At 43.3% G+C, this 11,889-nt stretch overlaps 1 protein-coding gene across 1 annotated transcript in view; it reads left to right on the plus strand.

Moving 5' to 3' along the window:
* The window catches only part of RP1 (RP1, axonemal microtubule associated), a 328,710-nt gene that overhangs the window by 93,528 nt on the left and 223,293 nt on the right, over positions 1–11,889 (plus strand). The window contains exons 5-8 of the mRNA XM_019542502.1: positions 222–308; positions 2,271–2,403; positions 10,453–10,604; positions 11,182–11,260. Coding sequence (XP_019398047.1) covers positions 222–308; positions 2,271–2,403; positions 10,453–10,604; positions 11,182–11,260 — 451 coding nt within the window. The remainder of the gene's footprint in view (positions 1–221; positions 309–2,270; positions 2,404–10,452; positions 10,605–11,181; positions 11,261–11,889) is intronic.

Raw genomic sequence — 11,889 nt, forward strand, 5'->3', positions numbered from 1 at the left:
TGCTTATCTTGCTGGGATCCTATGACCCCAGCTGACTTCCTGCCCTTTGGGCAGGGGGCTGGACTCGATGATCTCCCGAGGTCCCGTCCAGCCCTGATGTCTATGAAATCTATGAAATATTTTAAAAAGAAACATTACCATTATTGACTAAACTAATTGTTCTATAACATTTTTTCTATATTCTAGCTAGATACATTTAATCCATTGTTTTCCAATTATAGATTGACACTGCAGACATAGGAGAGCTCTATAAAATACGCATAGGACACAACAACTGTGGAGAATCACCTGCCTGGCACTGTGAAGAGGTGAGGACTCTGATCAAGCCTTGACTCTTCTGTAAAGTAATCATCATCATGACATTCCAAAGCTGCAAAATATAAATATTGGAGAAATCCTGGGAAAAAGTATCTTAGCTGACATTGATGCTTATTGTGGCATTTGAAAAATGACTTAGGTGGACAGTTCTTATAGAGAGTTCATGGTAGCCAAAGAGCAATATTGCAAAAGTTTCTAGGGCAATATGGAAAGCCTGAGCTCTCACTGGAGCGGAAAAGCTATGCCTTCCTGGTGCTGAAGTACTAGCAAAAGTCTTAAAGGGTCACCACTTCTTATACTCAGTGATGACAATGGAGCAGCCAGCAGTGTCTTGTTAGGGGAGGTAAGTTTGGGTAGGAGAAAGGCTACGGGTGGAAAAGCTGACACCTAAGATGTGCCTTATGGAAGCACATATTTATGTTTATTGAAGGTTTTGATTTGCATGCAGTGTAACTTACAAAATGGACCTCCATGAGCAGGTGCCGCAAAGTCTGCTTTGTGTGTTATGCATCTTTAAATTCAGAGATTAGAGAAGCCTAGCCAAAAAATAAATAAAAAAGGCAGAGGAAGGAGGAGGGAAGGTAATTTTTCCCTCCTCTCTTTCTTTCTTCCAAGTTTGCAAGGTGCTAGATCTTAATTAAAGTCTAATATCTCAAAGAAAGGAAGGAAAAAAACCTCAGGACTTCAATGCATCCTATTGATTCTTACCGTACAGAGATTGTTTTATCTCTGTCTCTAAAATGAAAACAACAGATTTAAATTATCAGTCAGTCACAGTTTTTAGGCAGCAGCCTGTTAATGAGGGTTCAATCATTCCTCTGTTTTTTAAGCTTGAGGAAAGGAATTAAATAAATTGAGTATCCACTTCAAGAATTCTAAAACTTTGTGTGGAGGAGACCCACCATATAGTCTCACCACTTTTTTGGGATTCCACAGAAGTGAAAGAATAGTTTTTGGCTGGTCAAACAAATTAGTCAGTTTTGTCCCTTGGAATTCCTTGCATTTTTCTGCAGAATTGAAATCAAGTGATGATGTTGCATTATTCTTGTTCTGCAAATGACCCACTACTGATCTGTGTTGTGGTGCAGAGGTACTAACAGTCCATGAATAAGCCCCAGTATATGTGGTTTTCATAGCAGATCTCATGATATTCTGATAGATTAGGGTCTCTGTGTAACTGCAAACCCCTTTTCTGTGTAGGATGTTATTTCGCTAACTTTGAGCGAGCTTTCCCTTCCCATATGTTTTGCCACAGGAGGTGATGATAGGTTTTGGGTTTGCCAGTTTTCTTCAAGAAAAGTTGGAGCGCTTTGGTGAATCTGTCACAGTCACTCTCTTTTAAATATAGTATTTGGACAGTGAAAGATTGGAAAAGGGTGTAGAAGTGTCCAAGAAGACGGGGTTTATTTGGAAATTTTTATGAAAGAGGCACTATTGACTTAGAGCACAGGCTCAACCCAGGTTAGAGAGTAGTGGGCAGAGGTTGCTTTATGCTACCTTGACATCTTCTTAATTGTTGGTGTCAGGGCTAGTACATCTTTCATTGTAAATTAGAACAGTCCATGGACTACAGCAATACAGAGCCACATTGCACAGATGCCTATAAATAACCTGGCTCTTTCCCTTCCACTGCTGGCATGTCATAGCTTACCCTTGACTTATTTCTTATTAGAAATTGCACTGATGTCATCCCTGCCTCACCTCTTCACTGGCCCTATTGGTTTAATGGCCCCCTTATGTCATAAGAGGTGTAAAAGGGCCATGCCAGGAAGTAGAATCTGGAATCTTACTTCATCTGATGCCTGAAAATTAAGTCATAACTTGATTTAAGCCTTGACCTTGCAGTCACTCATGATATGCCAAAAATCTGTACTCAAGTAAAACCCCTTCAGTAGGAGTCTAGGAGCTCCTGCACAGAGCTGGTTGGGACTTAAATATCATTGTTATTTTAGGTGCAATTACTGAATGTTCAGTCAGGGGAACAGTTTTCTTTCCTTGTCCACCGGTGGCTGGCGCAGGACCAGGATGATGGTGAAATCTCTCGGGAGCTTCCTGTTTTGCGCCAGGGTCAGCCTGTTCTTCCAGGTAGGTGAACTGAAACACCAGACACATCAGGGCCCCAAGTGCTACCAAATGACTTCAGTGTATTGATTGCTTTTCATTAATGACCTCTTAGATTTAGCAGCTGTAGTGTTTTTTTAATCCATTCTTTCCTTTTGTGGTGGTTGGACATGTGTCGTCCCAAATGGTCAAGTGTAAAAAAGGGGAACTACAAAATCTTTGCTCAAAGGCTTTAAAAGTCCTTTAAAATGAGTCTTGTTTTATTGTTATAAGTGAGATCCCTGTTTACTTTTCATGTGGAAACATGCAGAATTGTGAGTAAATCTCACAGGCATTGGCTCTTATAAACACTGTGAAACAAGAAATGTATAACTCTTGATTCCATCACATGTGAGAAAGATGACAGGTGGCTATAAATATCACAGGAATTGTGTTTTTGTAAATATACAGTATGTCTTGACTAATAACATTGCTGCTTTTTTCCTCTTCCTGTTACCTGCAGCTAAAGAATAGATGTACTATACTTACACAGAGCTATGCTAACAAGTTTTAATACATTCATAAATTTAAATGGATCTGTTCCTGACTGGCATAGATTGCAGGGAATAGGAGATGATGAAATGAAGGACAGGGAGTCTAAATGGTGGCATGTGGATGAGAGAGTGGACTGGGAACATAGGACTCAATAGCATGAAGGCGTGCTATTTATGTGATTAACCTCTGGAAAAAAGGAGGAGAAAGCACATGTACTGGAGGACTCCTGTATTCTCATATATAAAATAAATTATTGCTAGTCTTGAGGAAGAAGAGAGTGGGCGGGGGGGGGAAGAACTTCTCTGCCTTTAATTCACAACACATACAGCTGTCAGACCTTAATGGCTGAGGGCACATTAAGTGGGAAGGCTAGTCAACATTAACTATGCTCATGCACTATCCTGTAACAACAGAGAGTAGTGTAACTAAGGGGAGGTGACCAGGACAGCAGACATGGGCACCAGCTTGCCAAGGCCACTACAGCTGCCAGCCAGCTGTCACAGCCCCATGCACAGCCACTATTCAGGGCAAAGAACTGCCCTATTATATATTAGAAGAAGTGTGGGAACTACCAATCTTAAATCTACTCTCCCAAATTCAGAGTCATTATATTTGCTCCTTCATTGCCCAGACACTATGTATTTGAAAACCTTACTTCAGTCATGATTTAGTGTCCCTCTACTTGTCATTAGGGTGGGGAAAAGTGATGGAAGATAAAAGCAAAGTATTTGTGACAGTGATAGCCAGGGATCCTGGTTTTCTCTATTTAAAAATTGAAAATTCTCTGATAAAAAAAATTATACATTCTCTGATTAAAAAATTCAAAATGCACAATTAAAATGAAATGCCGCTATATATATAGGTATCAGTCGAATACAATGTTTTATTGATATATTTACAATTTTAAAGCAATTTGGAAGCCTACTAGTGCCTCAATCACTAAAGCAAAATACATTCTAAACACCTGTATATTTTGGCATTTGATTTGGGGTTTTTTATCATGGAAAATCAGAGCCTCCTCCACCCCCTTTGCTCAGCAGGACTGCAGTTGTCCCCCCTGCTGCTTTGTGGCACTGAGCAGCCCTGATATGCTGGTCCCTGCCCCTCCCATTGCCCCTCACTCCCCACACATGGCTCCCTGCTCTCCAGTACTGCCAGAGGATGGCCCCCAGCTGCCAGGGCAAAAGGGCCAGGGACCTGGGTCTGCAGCCCCCTGCCTCCTGCAACAGTGCTTGACCCCCAACTGCCACCCATGGGAGGTGGTAGCTGTTCTGGCCCCAGCAGGGAGGAGAGCCAAGCTCCCCCGCCCTGACAAGAGGCACAGTAGGAGCACAGCCCATGGTTGGGGCAGATTCCCTTCCCTGCTGCCCTCTCCTGGGACCTCCACAGCCCAGAGGGTGGGACCTGGCATGGCAGGGAAGAGCAGGGCAGTTCCAAGATCAGTGCCCTCTATGAGCCCCACACCACCCTGGTGAGGCACCTCCTGGTGGCCTGGCACAAGCAGCAAGGAGTTGTGCCTCGTGCTAATGCCAGGTGGGCAGGGGGCACCTTGCCATGGCAGCATAGGGTGCACAGCAGCAGCACTGAGCTTCCCTGCCCAGCTGTGCCAGGTCCCATCCGCTGGGCCATGGAGGACCCATGGGGAGGGTAGCAGGACAGGGAGCCTGAGCCTGCAGTGGGCAGCCTGCCCCAGTCCTGTGTGGAAATCTTGGGGGCATGTGCCCCTCATGCCCTCCAATGGACTGTGTGTAGCAGTGGGGACCTGCCCCACTTGCCCCCCAGTTGAGTTGCCTGTGGCCCATCCCACTCCCCACTGGGGTTGTGCAGCCGTGAATGGCCCTGGGCCCTGAGCCCCATGCACCTCCCCAGCTGGGCAGCAGCCTCAATCCCAGTCCTGCCCAACTCCCTTCCTCCCTATGGGGGCCTCAATTGCTCCCGCCAGACTTATGTGCGAGGAGCTGCTTTCCATGTTGCCTGGTGGCCATGTGAACGTGTACATGCACACATGCAACTGGCGCCTCCTGCCTGATTGCCCTTCTCCAATTCCCCCATCCCCCAGCTGGCTGGAACTCTGCGAGCCTGCAAGGGAAAACCCACCCTAACCTTCATTTTCTCCTTTAAAGGCAAAAATCTGGGTATTTCTCCTTAAAAAGAGACAATCTGAGGTTTTCTCCTTAATATGTGAAAATCCAGGTTTTACCATGCTTTTCTGTCATGAACAGAAAACCCGGATCCCTAGCAATAGCTATGCACAGTTAATTAATGGTTGTGTTGTTTTGCTGTTAAATAAAACATGCTAAAGGCCCCTTTCTCACAAGTTAGATCTCTCTTTCTCCCCCTATTGATTTCTACAGATTCTGTGATCTCATTTTCAACTTCCTCCTTCTGTATAGATGGTGCAGTTCATTTATGAAATGTAAGAGAGAAAGATCTTTGCTGTCAAATAATCTTGCCTTAGGACATAGACACACACTTAAAGTACCATTTCATGCTGCATGTTGTGGTTGGCAGTCTCTCCTTCTCAAATAAGAGGGAAAAGCAGAGTCTAAGAGTACCAACCAGGGTATAAGAACAGTCATGCTGGGACATAGAATCATATTTAATTTGGACTTTGCAAGCCACTTTCATGCCACTTTTTATGCAGGGAAGAGAGAGCGAGAACAGTTATTAATTTGAGAGAAAATAGTTTGATAAAAAAATAAGTGACTAGATCTAGGCTCAGTATGAAAGGGAGATGAGGACTAGGGCTGTGCAAAATGGCAATGTTTCATTTCAATTTCAGATTTGCCATTTTGAAGGGACAGTGTTTCATTTCACTGTTTCAAAGGACTGTTCTGTTTCATTTTGCCGAAACTGTTTCACTGTTTTGATGCTGTTTTGACGCATTTTGGCATTTTGCCCATAAGCTATAAAGAGGAATCATGAAAATGCCTATAACTTTGTCATTTCTTGCCTGATTTGGATGAACACAGCAGGGTGGTAGCCAGGCCATGAAACATGTCAAGTTTCAAGGAGACAGGTGCAGGAGTTTCTGAGAAACTGCACCTCAAACTGTTCAGAACAAAACTTGTGCCACTTGTGAATGTGAAGGCACAGGAAGATGCAAACAGCAGGGATGGTCTCGCCTGCTAAGTTTCAAGTAGATAAGTGCAGGGGTTTCTGGGAAACAGCACCTCAAATTCTTGAAAGCAAAACTCATGTCACTTGTGAGTGTGAAGGCACAGTGGGATGAAAACAGCAGGGATGCTAGCCCCTTCTGAGACTCCAAAGTCTGCCAAGTTTCAAGGGCATAGGAGCAAGGATTTCTGGGAAACTACATCTCAAACTGTTTAGAGCAAAACTCATTACATGTATAAGTGTGAAGGCACAGGGGGATGAAAACAGCAGGGATGCTAGCCCCTTCTGAGGACATGAAGCTTGCCAGCTTTCAAGGAGATAGGTGCAGAGGTTTCTGGGAAACTCTACTTTGTCATGGAGTAGGGTCCCTAGAGATAGCCGTGATACCCCTAGGGCCCTGTGACTGTGCCAGTTCCACCCTGCGGGTGCCTCCTCTTCTCACCTGCCACCACATTTTGTTGGAAAAGATAAAAGATAGGGAGGCTGTTCTTGAGCTTCAGCTCAGTCACGGTCCTAATGGACCCCACTAAACCCTGAAGGTTCTTGCACCCCTTGCTGGGACCTGCTCTAAATAGGTGCCTCAAGGGGATGCCCGAAGCCTGATGGCCAAGATGCATGGCTCCAACCATCTCTTACCATGCCCCATGCCTTGCAGATAGTATATCAATATTGTCCCTGTAATGAGGTCTCAGTTTCACTCTACCGTCTATTGTCATTGGGCTCTCTATGCCCCTGTCGCTGCGCCCTCAGTGGCGCTGGGGCCTTTGCAGAACACGGCCTCTACAGATCAGTGTGCCCCAATGATGGCTTCTCCTCCTCTACAGCCTCAGCTCAGTCCATCACTTTAAATAACAACAGGTAAGCAGCTCAGTAGCACTAGTATCTCAGGCAGCCAAACTGTCACAGAGCCTTTCTTTCCTTTCCTGCAGGAGCTTATCCAGCAGCTGCCAGAGTGGTCTCCCTGCCAGCCCCAGCCCTGTGGTTTAGATGTGCCCAGGGCCCTGCCTCCTTCGTGTTAGCTGACTGAAACAGGTGCTGTAGGCTGCAGGGATGTAGGCTGTAGCCACATTGGTCTAAAGACATGGCTGACAAGGTTCTTCTGATATCTTTGAATAGACCAACACAGGCAAGAAAGCCAGTCAGTGAAAATGGAAATGAAGGCATCAGGGTAGCAGGGAAAGGGGATGTAGCAGGTAAAAGTAGAGAGGTACCTAGGGAGTCAAATGTCCAGCAGGTTGTAGTGTGTTATAATTCCAATGTCTATATTTAGTCCATGAGTTTCTGTACCTCAGAAGTTGTTTAAGTGGAGTTCATAGGCTCATCGGTGAAAAGTAATTTATTTGTAAATTCCCTTTGTGCAGTTGTTGCTTGGTGTCTCACTTTATGTGAAGAAAGAATTACAGAGAATAACAAAAACAAAAAGAGGATTTTGGGGGAGGAATAAATTGAAAGGAGTGGATTAGGAAAGGGTATTAGGGTATTTCAGAAAGGATTGGATCCCACTTGCTAGGAACAGGCTAGCAAGTAGGGAGTGAGAGCGTTCCTGATGCTCCCGATGCTGCTGGAGGACACAGCTCAGTAAGCTGACAAAGGCACAGCTGACAAAGCTCATTTCAAACAATGCTTCTCTGTCTCTCCCCGAGGACACTGGGATTGGAAGGGACCTCAGGGAAGGATCACAGTCAATATCAGAGCAGTCCTTCCCCCCTCTTCCCCTTCCCTGTCCTTAGTTTGTATTTCCCTGCCAGACCAGCTTCGAAACTCAAAACTCTTCAAATTTTTTTAAACGTTTTGAGTGCCCTCATTTCATTTCGAAGCTGTTTTGAAGTCTTGTGTTTTGTTTCAGTTTTGGTGTTTTGAGCTCAAAACACATCGAAACACCTTTGCAATGAAATGTCCATTGAAATTTTGCACAGTCCTAATGAGGACCAGAAACTCTTCAACTCTGTTTTCATTCATTTTTCAGGTATAGGCTTTTTCTGGGGTAACAGCTTTTCCTATTCACAGAATAACCCTGTAAATTCCATAAAACCCATGTGAGCTGTTAAATAGTATAATATATACTGACTTGGTACCCCATGGTCCTGACTTTCAGCAGGGCCAAACACCTTCAGCTCCCTTTGACATTTTGCCTGTGCAACTATAACCTCTCCCCTTGTGAATCTGCATTATGTTACTGTCTTAAATTACATGATCACACACTATTTTCTTCCTGTGCCATTAGGACTGAGGATATACTTTGCTGTACTTTGTGAATAAAGCATGGCTGTGTAACAGTGAAGGCTGTTGTCTATTGAATCACTGTCTTTTTGGTTGTAGAACTTGAAAAGTGTGTAGTGTATAAGACTGGGGATTGTAAGAAGGAAATGGATAAATTAAGACAGTTCAGAGCTTTCTTAGAGAACAGATTCTAGCCCTGCCTCTGCTATAGAGTTCATGTGATACTGGGCATTTTGTCCCACCTAGGTGTTGGGAAAATAGTGTTTTTGAAGTGCTTGGAGATGAGCTGATGTAATAGTTTCTCCTTTTCAGAGCAAGGTTTGAATAGCATATGATATGTGAGGCATGGGCTACAAAATGTTGGCTGGCAGGTTACTGAATGAGCACAATCCTTTGCTTGCTTTGAAAAAGGCAGGGATACTTTGACAAAAATAGAAAATGATTACATAATTTAGTGGGGGACAACTTTTTTGGTAAGTGTGCCACAAATTAGTCCTGCACCCTTTATGAGTGCCCTTCCCCTGCCCAATCAACTGCGCTGCTTCCTGCTCCTTGCCTTGTGCTCCTTGTCCCTCAGCTGCTCTGCTTTCTGCCTTCTGCCCCATCTGCTGCTGCATGCCCTACCCCTTTCATGATCTGCTGTGTGCCATACAGAAAGGCTGTTTGTACCAACTGTGGCATGTGTCACAGGCTTGCTACCCCTGATGTAATTAAAAATTCTCCTCATGCATGGGTGGCAAACATAGGATGGCCAGGTTAGCTTATTCAAGGATTTTTTAAAACTTTTTAGAGCTCAAGTTATCAATCTTAATTGTGTTCCTGAAATGTATTTCTTGCCTATGTTATTAGAATAAAGTGTGTCTTTCTAATCTGATTTCCTAATCTGGATGTTGCTTCCATGGGACTGGTTTTGTACAGGATAAAAGAAGGTTTCACAAATGTAGATGTATTTGCAAGTCTGGCCACTGGGGATTTAGAAATACCAGTCCAACCAGCTTTTAAGAAACTTCAATATATGTATTTTAAAAGTCTAGATTAACTTTTTATTTATTTATTTAAATCTCTGTCCTTTTTACTTTCAGCAGGATCCTACAAAATGCAAGCCTATGGCTAGAGAGAGTTATCAAAGAATATTATCATTTGTTAAAAAACTATAACGGGTAGAGTAGAGAGACCCAGTTTGGTTAATAGCCTAGTGGTCTGGGGATGTGGGAGAAGTTTCTTCTCTGCTTTATTTGGACCTGGGTCTCTTGCATCTCAGGCAGATGTCCCAATCACTGGGCTAATGCCAATCAGTCTCTTTGCCACCTCTTCTCCCTCCCTCGCCACTGCCCAACCAAATCCATATTTAATTAGGGAAAAAAGGCATGGATCAAGCAGCTGGGAGTCAATCCAGTTTAAATGGAATCACAAGCAAAAGCAAATTGGATCATAAGGGTTTAAATTTAAGGGTGTTAATTCTAACCATGGAACGTATTGTTTTCCTATATAGTTTGGATTCCCAAACAATACAACTGTGTGTTTTCATTTCAGTTTTCTTTTAAGTTAATCTAATTCTAAATTATCTGTGCTCCTCACATTTGTGGCTTTTTCCCTTCTCAGTCACAATTGCACATCTTTTATCTTTTTTTTTACAGATGAATTACAGCTTTATATTCCCAGTCTTACTTCAAGTTTGTGTCCTGGACACAACTTTTGTTTTATCTTTTTTGTGCATTTTGTTTGAATACCAAAAGGTTTAACATTTTTATTTTTTAATCCTTCCCTCCATGGTTTACAAAATGATTGAAGAAGCCATCAAAGGGTTGATGACAGCTTCTATCTAGTATGCTTTTGGTGCAACAGCTTATGTTGACCCTGATCTTGGATTTGCATTGTCTGTTTCTCCTTTCTGTAATGACTATAAATGATGCTCCAGGACAAAGACACACTGCCATGCATTCAGAGCAGATCTCCTATTTGCATTCCCCACTGTGACAACCTGGGGTAAACAACATGCACACAAAATCAGAACAAGTTTGTGTATCATCTTTTTTAATACTGAATGGAATTTTTGGGAACTGAAAAGCATGTGATGGCTGATCCTTGATGCAGATGAATTTGGACTGTATTGTCAGTCTGCATTACAACCAGATGTGGTTTAACATCTCAGAGATTAATATAGTTATAAGTCTGTCATTTTTTAATTTTATTTTTTGCCAGTGACTGTCTATAAGGTGCATGTGATAACAGGAGAGCTTTGGAATGCTGGAACAGAAGCTGATGTGTATATTTCCATCTATGGGGAAAATGGCGATACAGGATCAAGACAGCTACGAAGGTCGAAGAAACCTACAAAGTTTTTAAAAGGACAAGTGAGTGACAGATCTTCCTGATCTGTTCATCTGTCCTATCTAATTCTCTTCCATGTGAGACTATCCATGGCTAAGGTGCTCGTTATACTAAAAAAGGTCATTAATATCCAGCAAAATTCCCCTGCATAATTATTGACATTTTTGGGGAGAAGTTTTTAAAATATAGTTATTATATATGAAAACTTCAGGGTGTTAGTTAAAACAGTTATGAAAACAAAAATAATATACAAAATACTATATTAACTGTGGTTCTAATACTGAAACATATTGCAATCTGTGGTCACATTATTAATTAAATTAAGGTCAGTTTCTACTCATTTTACTCATTTGCCCATTGATTTGAAATGGACCACTCCTGTAAGCAAAGCAATCCAGATTAGTTCTTTAATCATATTGTTCTAGGGAAACACTTTTGGTAATTTCTTTTGGTATTATCGTATGCTATTTCATAGCATATGGGGAAACTCATGCTTCATGGTAGAGAATCAGAGAGGTCTTACACTGTGGATGTTATGGGTCCTAGGGATGGTGATTCTTATTTAGTAGATCTAATTGCAATTTTGTGGGTTGATTGCAGACTGACATCTTTCCACTGGAGGCTGTACACCTTGGGAAGTTGTACAAGATTGTTATAGGACACAATGGACTTGGATCAGGTCAGGAATTTCTATGTATACTTTTCAAGTATTGAACACAAATTTCTTCAGTTTTTCTTGAAATAGAGGAAGCATTTCTAAAATACAGGTTTCCCTCCACATATGCGGGTTCTTTATATGCGAATTTGCATTTATACAATGAGGATATTTAGACCCATAATTTGTTATATAGAGGTAAAATCGCTCTTATGCAATCACCATAGATGCCCCCCCATCCAAGCAGGTAAGTCTGTTGGGGGGGGGGAAAGGGCAGTGGCTCCACTCACCCCAGCCCCAGCTGCAGCAGCCCCAGGAGCAGCCGACATCAGCTGTCTGCACCAGGGCTCAACGCAGCCCAGGAGCAGAGGTGAGTGGGGAGTGGGGACAGGTGGAGCACAGTGCAGCCCAGTGGCTGCAGGCAGCTGGTGGTGACTGCTCCCAGGGCTGCTGCAGCCAGGGCTGGGGTGAGTGTTGCTCTGTTCCCTCTGGTTTGCTGCCTTGAGCAGCCCGAAGTGTGGCACCCCTCCCCCCACCCTTTCACTAGTCCCAGCCTCACTCCCTCATCGCCATGGGAACCTATCCCTATTTATTACATTGTAAAGTGGGTTTGCTTGCGGCCGTACGGGGCTGCACGCACGGCATAAGCTGCT

Source organism: Crocodylus porosus, unplaced genomic scaffold (assembly GCF_001723895.1).
Source record: "Crocodylus porosus isolate Cpor-Errol unplaced genomic scaffold, CroPor_comp1, whole genome shotgun sequence".
In the NCBI taxonomy this organism is placed as follows: domain Eukaryota; kingdom Metazoa; phylum Chordata; order Crocodylia; family Crocodylidae; genus Crocodylus; species Crocodylus porosus.